The sequence below is a fragment of the Gossypium arboreum genome, chromosome 7, assembly GCF_025698485.1.
Source record: "Gossypium arboreum isolate Shixiya-1 chromosome 7, ASM2569848v2, whole genome shotgun sequence".
Lineage (NCBI taxonomy): Eukaryota > Viridiplantae > Streptophyta > Magnoliopsida > Malvales > Malvaceae > Gossypium > Gossypium arboreum.
Window position 1 is genome coordinate 77,667,776 of NC_069076.1, and position 21,113 is coordinate 77,688,888.

At 32.5% G+C, this 21,113-nt stretch overlaps 3 protein-coding genes across 3 annotated transcripts; 1 reads left to right on the forward strand and 2 right to left on the reverse strand.

Moving 5' to 3' along the window:
• Positions 1-6,214: 6,214 nt before the first annotated feature.
• LOC108473807 (putative pumilio homolog 8, chloroplastic) lies at positions 6,215-7,631 on the forward strand. Its single transcript, XM_017775576.2, has one exon. The coding sequence runs from the start codon at positions 6,215-6,217 to the stop codon at positions 7,604-7,606; it is 1,392 nt and encodes a 463-aa protein (XP_017631065.1). The 3' UTR covers positions 7,607-7,631.
• A 2,136-nt stretch (positions 7,632-9,767) lies between these two features.
• LOC108473798 (pectinesterase inhibitor 5-like) lies at positions 9,768-10,316 on the reverse strand. Its single transcript, XM_017775565.1, has one exon. The coding sequence runs from the start codon at positions 10,314-10,316 to the stop codon at positions 9,768-9,770; it is 549 nt and encodes a 182-aa protein (XP_017631054.1).
• Positions 10,317-17,181: 6,865 nt separating this feature from the next.
• LOC108484271 (galactinol synthase 1) lies at positions 17,182-18,931 on the reverse strand. Its single transcript, XM_017788000.2, has 3 exons — positions 18,470-18,931; positions 17,888-18,343; positions 17,182-17,808 (listed from the first exon to the last, which is right to left on the reverse strand). Exons 1-3 carry the CDS (start codon positions 18,797-18,799, stop codon positions 17,581-17,583), a joined length of 1,014 nt encoding a protein of 337 aa, XP_017643489.1. The 5' UTR covers positions 18,800-18,931; the 3' UTR covers positions 17,182-17,580.
• Between the last annotated feature and the right edge of the window lie 2,182 nt (positions 18,932-21,113).

The following is a 21,113-nucleotide window of genomic DNA, read 5'->3' on the forward strand; positions in this document are numbered from 1 at the left end:
CCAACTCATCGCATGTGCAAGGCGACTAACATCGATTACCCACCAAATAAATACGGTTTCCCCATTTTGAAGTACCACTGTATATACTCTAATAAGGGCTCCAAATCGGAAGAAAGATCTATATGAGATCTCCACCCCATCCGATTGTTCCACATTACAATATATTATTGATGCACTACCGCCCAGTTAAATCCTCTTTCCCCCTTCTTATTAATTCTGTGGATCTTCCCCAATTCCACTGAGTTGTCGGGATGTACTGTATGCACCTGAACTGTCGCATTACTTGATTCTCGTGATACCAATCCATTGTATGGAAATTGATAATGGGTGCATTAATGCACCACACATGTGAGTGGATGTGAGTAGATGCGAGAGTAACAATCGCAATGTCTAGGAACGAGTAGGCCATCCAGATGAATTGCACAATTAATAACATTGTTATACTAACACAGATCAAATAAGATAAATAAAGTAATTACATATCACGAATAACTTAACCCTTCCCCGATGTGTGTCTCAATTATCTGATAGTATATCGAAATCATGTATGACCTTTCGATACCCAAATGGTACTCCATTTACGAAAGAAGAAAATTTGTTAGAACAAATTTACACAAAAAATGTCAAATAATTGTTATAATGCTTAAATTTTATCACCTATTCACGAGTGGAAATACATATGCTTGGTGACTAATTGATGCCAAGAAAGGCATCCGAAAAAGGGCCTAAGACTGTAGTAATATGAACTAGTAGCCTATGTCCACGACACAAAGCTTTGTCATCCGACAAAACTTGCGATACAACATAGCTAGTATAGTTGAACCCCAACTATACAAACGGATGTTATGCAAATCAGTTAACAGGGTCAAGTACATCAAGTGAACCTTGTTGTTCGTATCCGATATGAATACACCCCCTATAATGTACATAATGTACGCTTGAGCTACGTACATCACGTCCCGCTCAGTAGCAGTACTCGATAAATGCTCGAAATTGACCTTCAACCATGAAAACCTTAAACCCAGTAAGTTATAATAAAGAACGATCGGCTCAAAGATCGTACTTACGCCTATAACCGCACTTCCATTGATAGGGAGCCCGAGTTGCAATACAACATCCTCCAGTGTTATTGTGCACTCCCCACACAGCAAATGAAATGTGTGGGTCTCCGAGCGCAACCGCTCGACCAAAATGAATATTAAGTCGTATTGTAAATCAAATGTTCAGATCTATAAATCTGGCTAACTCCCAATATGGGATAAGGCGTTCATCTAGTAGATAGCCTACGCCATTCACACGATCCTTCAATGCGCAGTACGGGCCCTTACAATATTAAATTACCAATTAGTTAATATAACCTAATTTAATTCTGCAAATGAATTTGCAATTTTTATAAGAGGACCCGTGAGTAACAAACAACAATTTTATTACCATCACATTGACTGTTTTTTATATGTGATTATCATCGTTAATCAAAGAATCCATTTAGATATATGTAATTTAAAAAAAAAATCAGTTCAATTAGTTTGTTGCAAAAAACACATTTTGGTAACTAATTTGTATTTGGGCATTTTTATCCCACTAATAGGAAAAAACATTATTAAAATACAGACATGAGACACCCTGACACGGAGTTGCTAATAATACATTTTGATAGGTGGTCCATTTTAAATAATTATCAAAACACATAAATATAATACAATAAATATTACAATAAATGTAATACAATAATATCATTACAAAAATACTAAACAGTTTTGTCCACATCACTTTTTGGCCATACTATTGTAGTATATAATAAACTTATTTTATTTATACTAGTTCGGTAAATAACAAAATAAAAATATCTCATAAATTTCAACTCAATGGTCTCATCTTTTACCTACATAAAAAAAAATTGTTAAAAAATAGAAACTATCTAAACATAAAAAAATACAAATAAAGAAACCCAAAAACATATGTAATGACCCAAAATTTACAAGTATAGGAAAAGTGTATTTTAGGGTTCTTGTTTTAGAAAATGATTTGTAAATATTTTAATAAATATTTATGAAATTAGTTGTGTGGTTAATTAGGTTTTGGTTAGGTGAATTAGTTTGAATTAAGGTTGATTAGGTATAAGGATTAAATTGAATAAAGTGTAAAAGCTTAATTATAAAATAGACAAAAGTCAAGGGACTAAATCAACAACTAAGCTATAAGTGCCAAGTGTGTGGTAATAGTAAAACACATGTGGTGCAATAAAATACATAAGTTAGTAATAATTACTTATTTACTTATTATATAAATAAATATTATTTTATCATTAAAATATTATTATATTATATTAAAAATTATATTATATTAATATAATGACATAAAATAAAAGAAGTAAAATAAATGTATGGGAAATATAATTCCATGTGCATGTATAATGTACATATATTTATTTATATTAAATACATACTTAATATTTAAGTATATGAATAAAATATTATTATATTATAATTAAACAAATAAATAAAGGAAACAAAAAGAAAGAACGAACAGAATTGAAACGAAAACAGGGGAGAAAAGAGAGAAAGAAAAAAAAAGGGAAATTAGAGTTCTAAAGATTCAAAGTTAATTTGGTAAGTCAATTTAGTCAATTTTCTTGTAATTTTAATGTTTTTGGAGTCCTAGAACAAAATATTACTTGATTTATGTTAAATTTTGAAAGTTAGTGAATTTTAGATATTGTTCATGTTCAATAAATTGATAAATTAGGAGTTAAATTGATAGAATTTCAAGTTAGAATTGGTTAAAGGATTAAATCGTAAAATAAGTTATAAGTTTTGTGTAATAGGGACTAAATTGAGAGAATTTCAAAATTAGGATTTTATGGAGAAAATTAGAGAGTTAAGTTTAGTTAAGTAGAAATTGAGTGAAAATAAAGAGTGAATGAAGATGAAAATGGAGAAAATTTTAGTTAGAGATTAAATTGGAATTTACGCAAAAGTTAAATAGAAAATTAAATTATTTTAATTTTCGTAGCTAACGTCGTGCCAGAAACATCAGCTAAGAAGGGGAAAGAGAAAGTTGACGAGGAATAACACGAGGATATACGGTTTGTATTACTATAATTCAAATCTATTTATTATTAATTGTTATATTTTAATTAAAATGCATGGTTAGGTGAGTATTGATATTGAATTGAATAACATTGAATTGAATTATGAATATATGTGAGTATTTGAAATGTATATTGATTGGAAAGTGGAAAGTGATTTGAATTGAAAGTATGAGAAATTGTGATTGAAGTGAAATTGATATAAATATTGAGTGAAATTGAAATGTGTTTTGAATTCCCTATTAACTAATTGAGTTAAGTCGGATATAGTTGGCATGCCATAGGATTGGAAGTGTTCAGGGATACTTCGACCTCGAGTCATGAGACACTGTGTGTCATATTGTTACTTTTGATAGATTCGATGAAGTACTGGGTACTAACTTACTTCGGCTAGGCCGATGAGACAATGGGTGTCAACTATTACTTTGAATTATCCGATGAGGCACTGGGTGTCATACTGGTGTGTTTTGATTGGATCCGTGTATCCGCTAAAGTCCGAGTCGTATTAATAGGGGTAAATAAATGAATTGGTAATAGAAAAGATCTTGAGTGATTTTGAATAAGAATTGAAAGAAGATATTAAAATGAAATATTAAAAAAATATATAATTTTGATATAGTGAGATAATGTTTAAATCTAAGTAAAGAAGTGCTATTTGGAAATAGCTATTAATAAGAAATGATAGAACAACGTATGAACTGATTATTGAAAGACTAATGTTGTAAGATTTTAGATATTAAATGGAATAAGATATTGAATTGGGATATGAAAATGAAATATATGAAATAATGGTTTATGAAATGGTTATTGATGAAATGCATGAAATGGATATTGATATAGTAAGGAGATATATAAATTAAAATGAAGAAAAACTATTTAGGATATATATTATTATTAAGAAAATTTAAAGTTTAAATGCATGAATGATTCATTGAAAGTAAATGGTGGTAATATTAGATGTGCATATTTATTGTTTTTACCTTAAGTATTTGAATTATAGTAATATCATCGAGTGTATACTCATGACGGTTTGTTTCGTCATGCAGATTAGGTACAATAATTTTGAAGAGTTGTATTTGAGATTGTGAGCATTCATCTCATCACATCTTCAAGTATCAAGAGGGTATGTTTTAAAATTTTAAATAGAATGGCATGTACTTAGTGATTAGCTAAAATTATTGTATGTTCCAAGTATGTTCCAAGTAGTAATAGGGACTAAAATATAAATTATTTAAATTATTATTTGTTTTTTTTTATGTTCAAATATATTTAGTGATTAGCTAAAATTTCTTTGGCACCAAATGTAATATTCCTATATCGATTCCTTGAGTCGAACATGATATAGGGTGTTACAACATACCGCTAAGTTTCTTTCAAACAACCTATATTTCTTACAAAAATAAATAAATAAAAAATTAATCAAAATCTCAATAAATTAAAAACATTTGTCAAATAAATCAAAAACAAAAAAATTACATTCATGTTGAACAAATCACAATAAACACTAAATCACAATAAACAATAAACTAAACAAATAATTTGTAATTATTACTAATAAATACCTTTAAAATAATTTATTTCAATGCTTCCTTCAAAACCCTAAAACAAAAATTTATTCTCTAATCTCCTCTTCTTTTTCTTTTTTTTTTAACAAACAAACAAACACATATACCTTCTTCTTCATCTTCTTTACCCTAGCATATGAGTTTTTCTTCTTTTTTTCCTTCTCCTTTTTTCGCTTTTATCTTCTTTACTAACTTTTTTTTTTCTTTTATACCTTCATTCTTTTTCTTTTCTCTATTGCTTTCTTCTTCTTCTTCTTTTTTTAAACTCCAAAACTCCTCCTTTATTTCTTTAGCATCGAACAAGGGACCATAGTTGGTTATCAGATCCCCAAATTTAAACCTTTACTCACGTGAAGTACCATTGCCTCATCCCATCATGTTAGCTTCCTTTCGTCGACGAGACCTTCCGCTGATATCAATGTCGCCTATCAGTAAGATTTCACTAGTGTGATGTTGCTTGTCAAAGAGGCTTAACCCACTAGTGGCACCTATCAATAAGGCTCCACCAAAAATACCATTTTCGTATTTTGACCCCTATTTTAACCCATTTTGACTCGTATTTATCCCATTTTGACCTGTATACGGGTTTTTAGTGTCGTCAATGAAGATGCCTTCACCCATTAAAAAAATGGTGGCTGACATGTGTCAAAAAAGAGGGGTGATGTTGTCTCTTTGACACTCTCCACCACCCCTACCATACCATTTTCGTAATTAATTGAGCTGGTATACCATTTAGATATTTATTAAATTTTTTTATATTATATACGTAAAAAAGCCTAAAATTTAAATATTTAGTTTGATAATAAACCTGTTTGCCCGGCCCGAAAGACCGCTTGAAAAGTGGGAGGGTTTGAGTAAAAATATAGTCTCGAAAAATGGGCTTGGGCAAAAAAAATAAAGCTCATTTTGAAAACGAGTCTGGCCTCGGGTAAGGCTTTTTTGGCCCGAGCTCGACCCAAATATAAAAAAAATGGCTACTATTTTTATTGTTCTTGTTGTTTTTTCTATTACTTTTTTGTTATTTTCTTATTATTTTTTTCACTGTTATGTTGATACTATTTTATTGTTATTGTTTATATATTGTATAACTTTTATTTTATTGTTAATTTTGTTACTATTTTAGATGCATTTGATTGTTAAGTTGCACCTATTTTAGTGTTATTTAAGTGTATATACTTTTTAAAATTTATTTTCAATTTGTTGGAAATAATTATTTTAATGTTTTTAGTATTTTTATTTATTTATATATTTTTAAAAAATTATATAAAAAATTAATCTGACGGATTGGACAAAGTTCGAATTTCAACATTTTTTATTTGGGCTGAATCTGGACAAAATTTTAGACCTATTTTTCGGCTCGGCTCGACCCATGGACACCTGTATCTTAATGAAATAAAAAATTAAATATAGAGAGGGTTAATTCTTAACATTAACTAGAATTGCGATTTCTTGTCAAACAAGTAATCACGTTATTATTGAAAATATATATCTCAATTCCTAGTTTGAGAAGTTTAAAATCCTACGGAGAAATATAATACGAATTTCCTACTTCCAAAAGAACATGGAAAACATACTTAGAATCCAACAACAATTTCAAAGTGTTGTAAATACCAAAGATCTCATTGTCTTTCCTTGTATCCTCTCTCTTCTTCCTGTTTCAATGGAGAATTCAACTCATCCCCAAAACCCCAACACAATGGCTTCGATGTATTCTTCTTCTCTTGAAGCACTTCAGCTTCCTTTTGAAAATCTCTATCTTTTCGACAAGTCGTCTTTGTCTTTGAATGCTTCTTCAGCTGGCGTCTTCCCTGATCCTCAACGGAACCATGGTTTAGGTTTTTCAAGGGTTGGGAGTTTTCGGTCTTGTTTGGATGACTTTACGGGAAAATCTACGAATCTGGGTTCTTCCATGTTCGATAATGTTAACTGGTTCAATGGTTTTTCTAATGGAAGCCCTGGGTTTCAACCTATCTTCAGTTTGGATTCAGAGTATTCTTATGGTTACAGTAATTGGGTTATCGATATGGCAAAGACTGAAGAGGGATCAAAAGATCTCCAGAAATTGTTATCTAATTCAACAAATAGCAATATGATATTTAGTTGGGTTTTCGACTTCATAGTGGAGTTGATGATCGATCAATCCGGTCGCTATTTATTCCAAAAATTGATTGAATCTGCAGACGAAACCCAGTTGCAAATGATACTGGAAAAGCTATTAGTTCCTCACAATTACATTTACTATGCATCACTTCTCAAATATGGAAGCTGTTCAATCAAGAAATTAATCACTGTTCTTGAGAAATCACCATTGATTACTTGTGTCATCAAAGCTTTGAGTGACACATTCGAAAAACTGATGATGGATCCGATCGGACACTATGTGATATTCGAGTGCCTCGATGTTCTTGATTCTCAGACTAACGATCCGTTCAACATTCAAGCAATGAAACAGTGTTTGGAACTCGTTAGACACGAGCAAGGATCGGTGTCGATGAGCGGGTTTGTGACCCGAATCAAAGGACCGCGACGAGATCAACTGCTGAATTTGATAAGTAGGAATTCGGCTTTCCTAGCACAAGATCCCACAGGGAACTATGTTGTCCAATGTGTGATACAACTCCAAAACCCTGCGATGAATGACCAAATATTCAGGAATTTGGAAGGTTACTATGTGAAATTGTCGACAACGAAAACCGGAAGTTATGTGGTGGAGCACTGCTTGCTATCGTCAGGGTTGGATCGGGTGATAAACGAGCTTCTTCGAAGTGATCGATTGGTTTCGGTCGCGAAAGATCGGTATGGAAACTATGTTGTTCAAACAGCTTTGAAAGAGAGTAAGAAAAGGGAAATTTCACTTCATGGAAGTCTGGTTGTGAAACTGGAACAACATTTCAAGTGTCTGCAACATGGATATGGAAGAAATGTTCTGTCAGTGTTGAGATCTCTGCAATAAACAAGCTACACGTCTTTCATTTAGCTTTTTTTAGGATAATTAAGTGTTGGATTTTAGTGAAATCTTTGTTGATAGTTCCAGTATTTTTTAGTGTAGCATCCATTCTTAGTTGGTTTTCTTTTCTTTTTTTTGTTCACAGTCATTTGTTACTTGTTAGCTATGGAGTCCCTGGTTTTGTTATCAAATGTAATGAATTTTCTTCTTCTTCTTTTTTAAAATCATAAATGCAATGGATTTTCAATAATTAATATTTAGCACACATGAATAATTTTTTTCATTAAATCCTTTGTTTCGGAAAAAGATAAAATATATGTATTAATCCCAATTAATGTGAAATATTATATGTTATATAATATTGTTTTTCACTCATGTTATAAAAAAAAAAACAACCCAAACACAATTATATTTAGAAAAATATAAAACCATTTATACCAGCCTGTTTATGTTTAAATTTTATGGTGTATATAATTTTTAGATTTTATATAAAAATATAAAAGATGAAGAATACCCTCATAATAATATTTATTTATTATTTTATAAAAGAAGTGTTTTGGTAATTTCTTAACTGAGTTGGAACCCGGTTAATGGGTAACACTAACTCAATCAAACATTTATAAATTAGTATAGAAACTTAAGTGATACATTTTTTTATAACCGATCATTATAATTGTTTTATTATTTGAAATTAGTCATGTTTGGATCGAAAGTGACATTCAAATAAAACTCTCTTAATAATAAGGATTGACTCTGGGATTCAAACTTTGTCCAAATATGTGTATATATTGTAGATAAATTTGAATTTCTCATAACAATGTAAAATTTATTATATTTGTATATAAAAAAGAAAAGAAAAGAAAAGTGTCAAATAAGGTACTCAATAAATTTCAAATTCTAAATTTGATATATCAAAAATAAATAAGAAAAATTGAAATTTGAATTTAAGGAATTGGAGTTCAAATTTTTTATTTAATATAAAATAAATTTATAAATCTAAATTCCTGATTATCAAGATTGATTGAATCAGACTGAACCAGTTGAATCGAGAATTAGTCAGGTATTGATACATAGAAAGGCATTGAACTGATTAACTTGAAAATTGATTGAACCAAACAAAAAATTAGTTCAACTGACAGGGCTCTGGGTTTCCAACAAGCTACTGTTACATCCATTTCATTAGGAATTGATAATCTTTTAACGATACCTTCTAAGGGATGGCTAGTCCAAGATGCTAAACAATAAAGTTTGATTTTTGGGAAAACACCATCATTTTGGGAATGTACACGCGGTAAAAAAATTACGCCAATCAAGTGAGATATGGTATGCTACAAGTGAATATTTGCGACAAGAAATGAATCCTAATTTTAGGATGACTGACTTGTTTAACCCAGTCCATATAATGTCTATTTTAGGAGCTAGAGGAAATGCATCTTAAGTGCACAAATTAGTAGGTATGAAAGGATTAATGTTAGATCCCCAAGAACATATTATCAATCTACCTATTCAAAGCAATTTACGCGAAAGATTGTCTTTAACAGAATATATCATTTCTTGCTATGGAGCCCGAAAAGGGGTTGTGGATACCACCGAGATGTTGAATATTTTACGCGCAAACTTGTTGAAATAATTCAACACATTGTTGTACATAGAACAAATTATGGTACCACTCGAAAGATTTTTATAAGTCCTAAAAAATGACGCTTTTAAAAAGAATTTTTATTCAAACATTAATTAGTACAATTTTTTAATAATTTATTTAATTGAATTGAATTAAATGAATTAATTAAACTAATTAAATCACCAAATTAATTACTTAGATCGAATTCGTGCAAGTTTATCCTAACACAGAAAATAAGCATTTAGATAAAACGAAAAGGGACGCCAAATTTCTGTGATCCACTGAAAGAAGAAAAAAGAACAAAGGCATTCGCTGTTTTGCAAGTATCACCGGAAACGCAGAGTTTTGGTATTTAGGTTACACAGCTAAATCTTGATCATAAAAGCTGTCTACTTGCTGCTTCAGTTATTGAGAGAGAAATGGAATCCCATCTTTAAAAGAATTAGCTGCTTAAACAAAAAGCGATAAAATGGTGAGATATTTTGATGAAAATCATCAACTGTTGTTGTCCAGTGTCAATTATTTTTGTAACTAAAATTAACTCTACTATATTTTGGGTATTAGACGATAAATGGCTATCAAAACCAGCTCTGCTAATTTGAACACTTTGACATCATCCCCTTCAATCGGTGATGTAGCAATCGGTCCATCCTTCCTGAAAATGTTATGGCAATCAGCAACTTGTTTTTCTCCATCTCTAACAAACTTTACGGTATCCTGAAAAGCATTGTTAGAAGTAGCGCGGAAGGCGTTCTGGAAATTCCCCAACAAACCATCGTAATCATTTTCGCACACCCCGAGTCGCCGAACAGCAACAGGGTCGGTCGTTTGTTTGATAATGTCGGGAATGCGACCGAGGGTATCTTGAATTTGGATAACCGCGAGTGAAGCAGAGACCATGGCAAGGCCACGTACGTCGGTCGTTTCGGAGCGAGGGTCGGTGCCGAGACTTGTCATGCAAAAGTCGTAGTCTTGGGACTGCTTGCAGATGCTTTTAATCAAGGCTACATCCGCAACGACGACTCCGTTGAAACAAAAATAGGCGATTGCTACTAAGATGGTAGCGACGGAACATAAAGAATTCAAGTTACCCATTTTTTTATTTTTTATTTTTGTGAAATAGAGATTACATTATATTATATTATATAAAGATTGAGCGTGATTTTTCAGCTTTATGATTTTAATTTGCATTAATGGAGTTTTCCATAAAACTTTAATTGCCCTCATGCACTGTTGTACTGATAAAAAATTATCATACCATGTGTTCAAGATTATATATATATAGAAAGAGAGAGAGAGACGATGATGAAAATCTCTTCAAAAGAATATCTTAAAAATAAGAATAAATTTTATAGATTTAACAATATAATTGATTTGATATCTTATATATTCTTATTTTAAAAATGAAGCTTTAATTAAAAAAGGGTAATAATCCTACGTAAATGATCTGATTTTTTAATGCACTGTCATTTTAAAAAGATTTTGTATAAATTACATTACAATAGATATTAGTTTAAACTTTTTTTTTTTGGTGAAAAAAAGAAATTTACAAAATTAAGTTAGATGGTTGGAAAATGGAATACAAAGATTCTTCTCTTTGTCAACTTTGATTAGTGCTGAGATTGGTTCAAGGGATTTCAATTAGTTGTAGGTCTTCTTTTTCTCTAAAAGCCAATTTGGCTATAAAATCGGCACTTTGATTTTGCTCCTTAGGAATGTAGCGTAGGATCCGATTACTTTCTTGGAATAAGATGCGTTGTATCCTTCTGATTAGAGTAGAGTGTGAGGTCTTCAAGACACTTCCGTGAATAGCTTTAACTACCTTCGTACTGTCAGATTGAATTACAACATTAACCTCGCCACTTTGCTAGATGAGTTTTAGGCCATCAAGAAAAACAAAGTTTCGCATCAAGGATTCAACAATTACCTAGGTATTTATTGTAACCTAAGATCCACTCTCCATTTCTGTCTCACAGCACTACCCCTGCAGTTTTAGCCTCTGAGTCCACTCTAACAGCATGATCTGTGTTAAGGTAAGTCCATTCTCCTGCCAATGGTTCTCCATGGGTCGATTCAGTTTCAACATCCGCAACTTGTCTACTTGCCAAGGAGAAGTGCTTAGCCCAAGACACCGAAATTTTAATTATCTCCTTCATGCTCCACGATTTTTCTTGGCAAATGAAGAGATTATGTTTCTTCCATAGGCGCCAAGCCAAAAGTCCGAAGAGGCACGCCCACTAGTTTCTCCACCGTGAAAATTTGGGTTGACCTGAAGATTAAGAGACAACCATTCGTGCAAACCTTTATAAACTAAATTATTTTTGATTTTATACTTATTATTAATACGTGAAGTGTTGTTAATTACTTGGTACAAAAAACCATAATATTGATTTAATTATAATTATTAAATATTAAAATGATTAAATACACAAGTTAATTTTTAGTAGTGGCCTAAATTAGTATTGATTATGAAATTATTTGCTTTTATTTTGACTGATTATATTTAGAAAATAATATTTTTATTTCTTTTTAAATAGACTTTAATTATATTTAGAAAATAATATAAAAATCAGTTCCAATACTCCTGAATCAGTAATTGGAAAACTAAAATTACGTTTAACATTTTGGAAAGTATTGAGATTTTATATATGTTTAACATTCCCATAAAAGTGTGTCCATTTAGTAAACCCCCAATTTCTGCATTACGTTTTTATTCAATATTTCTGCACTAATACATTTGAGGATTCGATTTTTCTCAACACTGATGTAGCAGTGCAATTGGGATCTGGTCTTGCTGCTGTAAGGGGAGTTGTTCGTGATAAGGAAGGAAATTGGATCGTTGGATATCATCGCTTCCTCGGTAAATGTTCAGTTTTTGATGCGGAACTCTGGGGCATTCTCGACGGTCTTAAAATTATCCAACACAAAGGACATTTTCGTGTCACCATTCAAACTGATAGCTTGGAAGTTGTCAAAAGCATCCTCGATCGGCAACTCTTCTACTAATTCACCTCAGCTTTGATTAGGCGATTCTGCAATATTTTGTCTCAGGAAAATCATTAGATTTTGAGATATATTCCGAGGGAGTATAATCAGGTTGTGGATTGCTTAGCTAAGCAAGTTTTGATGGAAAAAGCTAACTTGCAAGTGTTCGATATTCCACCCGAAATTACTAGTTCCTTTATAGATATGGATAGGCATACATGCAGTTTTTATGCTTAAGTTTATTTTGTAATTTACTAGTTTGTAATTTTCTGCACTAAGTTTGTTATCCAAAAAACCTGGAATCTTTCATATTCAACCTTATATTTATATTATATTCCTTAAATAGTTGTAATTGATTTGTTTTCAAAAGGGATAAATTTTAAAATTATACATGAACTTTGATTTAATGTGCAATTTGATATATGAACTTTACTTTGGTGCAATTATACACATGAAACTTGGATTGTGGTTCAAATGTATAAACATTAAGCTTTAATTTTGAATCAGTCATTTACACCTAAAGAAATAGACACATCAATTTATTTTTATATTGGATAAATAATATTATATGCATATGCAATATATAAATATAAAATTATGTTATATTAATAATTGTGTTAATAATTTATAAGAATTAGATCAAATCAAAATTTCATGTAACGCCCCAATTTTTGGGAATTCTGTGAATGTTGGCATAGGTTTAATTATGTTTGTGGGCCTCTAGAAGGCCCAAGCTTAAGATAGAACCCGGTAATTTTAGTTAATTTTTGTTCCATAAGAAAAAGGGAGTGAAATTATGAAATAGGACTTATGTGAAAATGTTTGAAAATGCTATAGGCTAAATTGAAGTGGCCAAATAAATAGGAGTGCAAAATAGGAGGATTTGCATGACAAACCTCCCATTTTACATGAAGTGGCTAGCCATCATGTTGTTGTAGACAATATGAGTACTTGATATCCATAATTTATGGTACAAATTGATACAAATTGATAATAGGTTAGGTAAATGTTCCATGATAATAGGTTAGGTAAATGTTCCATGATAATGGGTTAGATAAATGCTTTATGATAATAGGTTAGGTAAATGTTCCATGATAATGGGTTAGGTAAATGTTTCATGATAATGAGTTAGGTAAATGTTTCATGATAAGAATTTCATGTCTTTTGTATTAAAGAATTAAATGGATGAAATATGAAGTTTTATTAAAAGAAAAAGGGGTGAAAAGAACAAAGTTTTGTCCATCTTTGTTCATCATAGCTGAAGTTAGAGAAGAGAAAGGAGAGGAGAAAGCTCTTGAGTATTCGGTCATTAGGAGGAGGAAAATTTAAGGTAAGTTCTTGGTACCTTGCTTCTATTTTGAGGTTCATGAGTTCTTCTTGATTCTACCTTAACTCTTGAAGTATATTTTGATTTTTAGTTGTGTTGTGAGCATTTAGTCATGAATTAAAATGAAGGAAATGGTTGTTGTTTCATGTTCTTTTGATGAAAAATGGAAGATAGGTGAAGTTGAGCCAAACAAATGAGCATGCATGTGCCTTAGATGTTAAAGGAAAAATCAGCTAACATGTTGTGCTTTAAAATGATGAAATGGAGATTATACTTAAGTAAAATCATAGATATGTGATGATTGATTGGTGATATACATGTTTAAATAACATGCATGCAAGGTATGTGTGAAAGAGTGATTTGGTAATAAATCTGCTTGGGACAGCAGCAGTAACGTGACTTTGGAAAATCACCATAAATTGTGGGAGAAGAATTAGAAGCTGAATAAATTATGTAATTAAAGCTTATTGAGTCTAGTTTCTAATGAAATAAACAAGAACATATTTTGAATTCTGTACAATGAGAAATTTGATTCGTAATGAAGGGTGGTCAGATTAGTCAAACAGTGAAACATGGGAAACTTTGAGAAAAATCTGGTATTGATTGGCTAAACAAAAATTCTGAAAATTTTATGGATAGAAGATATATGAGTCTATTTTCAGGGAAAATTAACGGCACTTGATTTGGAGTTTCGTAGCTCCAGTTATAAATGATTTAGTGACTGTTGCTCGGGAAGACAGCTTGCAGTGAAATTATGATTATGTGGTAAACATTGACAAAAATTTGTTAATGAGTTGCTTATTGATTTCTTATAAGCTTACTATGATCTGTAGGTGTGGTTGGCCGAATATTGTAAGGGGTTAATACGTAGTTTGCATTTGAATAGTTAGATTAACGTGTTAGTAATCCAATTGTAGGCGTTCGTGTGTGGATCTCACAAGATATCGTCACAAACAGTGTGTAACTAACACCATCTTTCTTAGTCTAGATCGGCAAAAGTCAAAATCGAAATGCCGAAAACCGTATTTTGTAGATTTGCGAGTGTCTGAATGCTCGTGAGGTAAATCGATTAATGTTTTGGTAAGCTGCAATGTTTGGACCGCAAAGTGCATGATTTCGTGCCTCGATATTTTTGGGCTTAATGGGCTAAATTGAAATGATGGGCCAACGGCCCAATTCGTAAGAACCCTCGATACGTGATTCGTAGTACGTGAAAGGTAGGAATATGCATGAAAACCCTAAAATAGATAAATTATGAAATACCTTTAAAAGTGGAAAATTTACGCTTACCCCTAGGAGATAAATTACCAAATACCCCTAGGGTTAAATTGACCTAAATGCATGTTTGACTGTTGTTATTTACTGCATGCCATGATGTTATTATCTGATGCATGGGACTGGGATATTGACGGAGGAAGTACTGAAAGTGGCTTGTCCACGTATTGGAGGCTTTGCCTCAATTTATCTTTAATCGAGCAGAAGGTCAAGAATCGTGGAGTGTTAATGGGTGGGTTGAGCTATTCCCCACATGGAGTGTATGGCTGGTACGGGTGGAGTGTAGTGGTTGGTGGGTTGAGTAGTCTCCCCAAATGGGCTTGCATATGTTTACTAATGTTGCATGTATTTTGAAATGGGTCTATGGGCCATCTTGTTATCTCAATAAGGGCTAAGGCCCGCTTTATTGTAATTTGAAAGGGCTCGCCCAGACCACTGTTGTTCTGAATGGGCTTAGGCCCAATAGGCTTGAGCTGACTTGGGCTTTGAATGGGTTTTCCTTACACACCGAGTTTCCCAAACTCACCCTTTTATTTTTATCCACGCAGTAATCCCCAACCATAGTGGGCTTGGAGTCGTGAGGGAATTTGAGTGGCCACCCGCTCGAAAGTTTGATTTTCTTCCGTGAACTGGACATCCTTTTAATTATGTTTGAGGTTTTGGGCTTTTAAATGTAATAAGGCCGCTTATTTATTTTTGATGGTTTTAATATGTATTACTAAGATAGGTAATACTTATTTTAACTGTTGAAATTGGATAGCTTTAGGCGCGTTTTCAAAAACAACAGTTGATTTCAAAATAACACGACAACAAGCAAAGCTTCCGAATGAAAGTATTTTCCAAAATTAATCACTTTTCCTAAAATGACTTAATTAAATCGGTTTCCTAGAAATATCCATGACGTTAAGGTGTGGCAATGGCGGTATGCATGTCTAGGATTGGATCCGAAGGAGCTTGGTATTAGCATCCGATGGACTCACCACCTCTTTTCCGGTTTCCTACCGGTGCATGACTTCCATTCACTTTAACCCTTAATGAATTAATCTTTTAACATCAAGTACGATTTTCGGACTTAGAATGGAAATTTTTTACTTTTTGATGTGGCATGCGGATTTTCGGACTTAGAATGGAAATTTTTTACTTTTTGATGTGGCATGCGGATCCGACCATAACTTCTAGGCCGGGTTTGGGGTGCTACATTTCATATATAAAATTATACAAAATCAAAATACGTATATAGTATTGCACATTAAACTAAAATTCATGTATAACTCGAGATTTATCCGTGAGTTAAATTATGAAATATTTGTTAAATACTATTTATCAACATTTAAAAAACATTATTTATGGTTTTTATAATAATTTATATTGTCATTAAATTAATATTTGACAGATATAACGTTCTAAAAAGAGCTTAAGGAGCATTGCTTTGCTACTCATAAAACTTGAAGATTATGTATGATTTTCAATTACAAGACTTCAGTCTAAATATTTATATAATTGGTAATTTATATTTTAAAAATATATATTAACGATTATAATAAATTACCAATATATTAAAAATTTCTAAACAAGTAAAAATTAAAATAAAACCGTATGCAATCTATTGATTCAAGGAAATATGATAATATGATTACAACACATCTAATTTTATCTAATTACTCTAGCATTTCATATTTATTTATTCCCTTAAAATTCGAGCCATCAAACCGTTGGCACTTGAGCTTATAAGGTCGAGGGACTATCTCCATGTTGCTCGAACGAGACGAGGTACCCATACCTCCCAGATCCATCATAGGAGAAATAGGCGAAGCTTCCTTAGGAGGAAAACCAGGTGGAGGATCACCTAAGATGCCTTTGCCCATTTCTGGTGATGGACCAGCAGAAGGAGCATTAGTTGGTTTACCCAAATACTGCTCAAACAAGCATCTAACTTAGTGTCCCACTGCGAGAGTTCGACTTGAAGTTTGACAACTTCCTGCTAAAGGTGACCAACATCCTTTTGCAACTGAGTGGTGACCCCATCGCCTACCATTGAGGATCGTATTATATCACATCATTTTTATTGTAATTGATGTGGAGGATCACTTCAGCTGTTCAATTGAATTTGTTAATGACTCAACAAATACATAACCTTTTTCATCTTATCAAAATTAAAAGATCAAGGGTTGAGTTGTTTAAAAGAAATTAAAGTTAAATTCAAAAATAAAACAAAACGTTAAAGAGCTACATTCACATTAGGTGTAAATTTTTTTTAAGAAGCTAGAAGACGTTTAAAGATTCATGAGAATTGTCTTTAAATCACTTTGCTATTTAGCAAAGATATATTGGTGTAATTCAATCGAAAAGGTTGCAATAAAGATATAAAGGTGATTTTAGTGGAAATGGGCACTTCTGATTCAGATATAGTAGAGTGTGATACATATAACCATATGTATATATAGCTGCAAAACATTACAATATCGTCCATTTCTGCAGACCCTTCTCTTTGATTAACAGGACTCGTTTGGGAATTAAAACACACATTTCCAACTCGGACACCACACCACAAGTTGGTACCATAAACTTTCATCAAGAAGTAAAAAAAGAGAAATAAAGAAAGAAAAAGAAAAAAAAAAAGAAGCAAAACCTAATAGCTTTTATTCCTCAACCTCTCTAGGGAAAAGGACATTGCTTACTTTTTCTCTACAGCTATACGTTTAGTAGTAGTTTCTTTTTTTTTTTTTCTGGATCGTTGTTCTTCTAAAACAGAGCTGGCCATGTTGTTTATTATTAAGCCGCTGATGGGGCCGTTACGTATTGGACTTTACCAGCTTCTGAGAGTGCCACCAGGAACGGCTGCATGTTCACCGACTCTGCCGCCTCTCCTTCAACAATGGTTGGTTTCTCGTAATCAAGAGACTCGTCGTTGTAAATATCCCACCATTTCTGAACCAACATCTTCACGTCTTCTCTTTGCATGTTCTCTTCTTTCCCTGTGTACCTCCATGGCTTCGATCCCTGTTAATAATTTTATTCAGTGACCGTTATGATACAAAATATATATGTATCTATAGACGTTGTTGGTTAAACTTCTTACCGCTGCACAGTAGTGAACAACCTTCACTTTGTCAAGCTCCACATTCTCAGGATGACGCCATAACATGGCGAGAACCAGGTTGTAGACCAAAGGAATTGGCTTGTAAATGTCCTTAAAGTACATGTTCAAAAAGTCCTGCTCGGCAAACGGGGTAGGAGGGGTGATTTTAAGAGTAGCCAAGAGGCTTTCATAGGTGGTAAGACTGGGCTCAAACACAAACATGCCAGCATTGAAGTAAAGTGCAGGTGGCTGACCCATCTCGGCGGGCCACTTGACCTTGTCAGGGCACTGTTGGCAGTAACCGATCTTGAATTGTGGGGTATGACTCCACGTTTTCTCACAGAAACAGTCCATTACTGCGTAGAATTGCCCATCAGGCGAGTCGAATAGGTGATCAATATTCTCGTACACCTGAATATCCCCGTCCAGGTATATCATCTTACTGTACTCCACGAACTGCACCCACCAAAATTAACCCCGGCATTAATGGAAAAGAAAAAAAAAAACTATACGACTAAAATTCAAACATCATGCAAAGATTTTGCACGAGAGGTTGCCACGTGTTCATTCAGTGTGACGTACCTTCCAAATACGGAGCTTGGAATAGTTGATGACGTAGTAAGCCATGGCGAACTGGGTCTGATTCTCGGGCGGGTAAACGGGTTCGATCCCTCGGACGATACACCCCTGGTTCTCCAGAATCCGCCTGTGCTCCTCGGGAACGTCGGGCAAAACGGCAACCACTAAAGGGTATGCGGATTTCACCTTCCTTAACCCTTTGGCTAACCCTACAACGCCTTTCACGTAATCTCCATCGCCAGCCAAGAAGGTAACGTAAGCTCGCTTGGGCAAGGTGACTGGTTTAGCCAACACAGTTGGTTTAACACCTGCTTGAATCAGTTCAGGAGCCATGAGAATGTGTGTTACTTGGTGAGATATATAGGATGGAGATTGAGATCACTGATGAAGGAGGACTGAAGAGAGCTCTTACAGTTATAAGCTTTACTTATGGGGTTTATTTCGTTGTACCACTAGAGACAGCCGAAGGGTGTTTAAATAGAAGCTGAAAATATTATGTTTCATACTTTAATTTCTGGTGATAATTTGATGTGTGCCATACACGTGTCCTAAAAGATGATCCAATGGTGGCAGCATTGATTCGGAGAAGGTTCTAGACATGGGCCTAGCGTAGTGGAAGACGCTAGCTAGCTAGAACCATCTTTTACTATTATAAAAAATTATAAAATGATAATTAAATTATTATTTAATTTTATTTTTTTCATTAATCGATCGGATAATTTAAAAGTGAAAATACTTAAAAATGTAAGATAAAACTTTCCTTTTAAAATTGTATCCAATCAAATCAAATCTATGATTATGAAATCAAGGGCATCCAATCAAAACTCGAGTATCCAAGGATAGTGGGGAGATCTGTATTTATTTTGGTAAATGTAATTTAGTGGGAAATAATTAAAATTTCCAATGTAGAAGAAAAGCGGAAGCAGAAACACTGTGATTTATGCCTTGCTTGGTGTTGGGATGTGGCAGCAAGATTCTGGACCAAAATCAAAGCCTTGAATCATGTAGAAGAATCCTTCTTTTTCAACCAAATGGTATTTGTAACCCTAATAATAAATCAACTTATAATATAGGCGCATTAATGGAGGAAAAAACCTCTCTTTTATTGGTAGAATCATGAATATTCGAGAGTTATGAAGGAGATTTTGTTGATTTTTGCCACCTAAATGACAAGTGCATACTTAATATTACAACAATTAATAATTACCCATATAAAATATTTGTAAATGCCATATGTTTTTAATAGGTAATTAGAATGATTAAGGCTATGGGCATGTGAAAGTGGCTCTAATTGTTGCAATTTCCACGACCATTAGTACCATGATTCCATATTTATTCTTCATAAAATGTTCCTACTATTACAAACTAAAATCTTAATTTTTGCCTCCTTTAATTGCTCGCCTTCGCCCTGATTGAGGTTACTTTACTATCTAAATTCTAAAATTTGATGCTTATGGTCGATCCCTCTAATGTAATATATATCTTTTTCTTTTCTTTCAATAGTTTTAATAAAATGTCAATCCAAACTTGCCTTGGATGATTTTTGAGATTTTTAATTTATAGTGGGTTATGTTTAAATCATTTCATTTATAAATTTGATTATATTTTATACATTCAAATATATATTATTTATATTTATAATTATAATTGTACTTCCACTTATCGAATCTAAATTGTCCTTTAAATTATACTACTATGTTATCAATTTTTTATATATATAAAAACAAAATCAATGATCTTTTAAAGAACATAAAGAAATTTGTCACTTTTACAATGTATATTTTAAAGATATTGTCTATTTTTTTTGTCTTTATTTGTTAAATCAAGTCAATTAAAATTGGAACTTAAAATAAATTTTCAGTGGAAACTATATTTTAGTTGAAATGATAAATTGAAGATTTTTGAGATTTTAGTTGTTGAAAATTGAAATCATATATGTATAAATTAAGTGTGAATGAGTTAACTTTAGTTGAATCAATTATTTAGTTCAATATTAGTAATTGTTAATTCTAATAATAATTTTTGATATAAGGTAATAGTTGGTATGATGAAAATATCACTTTTTAAGAATTTGATTAATAAAAAGTGATTCTAATATTTAGTATTTCGAAATTTATTATTTTTCTTGAAATCTAATTTTTTTTTTTAAAGTCTCATGAATATGACAATATAATTTACGTGAAAAAGTTACGGAATTAAGACAACGGAGGAATCTCACTTTTGACTGCGTAGGAGGTAAAGTGAAAGAGATTTTCCTGTTCCTCTGGGCCTGCGTGCTACAGTTAACATGCATAATTTTTAATTTTTAATAAAGTGGGAAGGGTGGGGCCCAACTCCAGCACTGAAATGTTTAGTTTAACATGTGGAAATAGGGTCCCAGCATGTTTGGTGGTCATGTCACTCCACGTGGCACCTTCTCCGAACTTTGAATCACCGACATGTTTGTACCACATCGGTCAAGTGAGGAACCTGGTTTCCACTATTTCGTTTGCCTGCTTAATATTTTTGTTGGCGCAGTCTTTAGGTAAAAATCCATCTTATATTACAAAGCCATTGTTAAAAGGATTTCACAAATCAACTTTTAAAATTTTGCTTTTGGATAAATTCATTTCATATCTAAATGTATAGTATTTTCAATTTAACGAGT

Bases quoted from the DNA above. Each gene is read 5' to 3' on its own strand.
- LOC108473807 (XM_017775576.2), top strand. From the start codon at position 6,215: ATGGAAAACATACTTAGAATCCAACAACAATTTCAAAGTGTTGTAAAT.
- LOC108473798 (XM_017775565.1), bottom strand. From the start codon at position 10,316: ATGGGTAACTTGAATTCTTTATGTTCCGTCGCTACCATCTTAGTAGCA.
- LOC108484271 (XM_017788000.2), bottom strand. From the start codon at position 18,799: ATGGCTCCTGAACTGATTCAAGCAGGTGTTAAACCAACTGTGTTGGCT. The intron at 18,344-18,469 runs GTACGTCACACT...TGGTGGGTGCAG, and splicing joins CCAAGCTCCGTATTTGGAAG to TTCGTGGAGTACAGTAAGAT. The intron at 17,809-17,887 runs GTAAGAAGTTTA...AATTATTAACAG, and splicing joins TTGTTCACTACTGTGCAGCG to GGATCGAAGCCATGGAGGTA.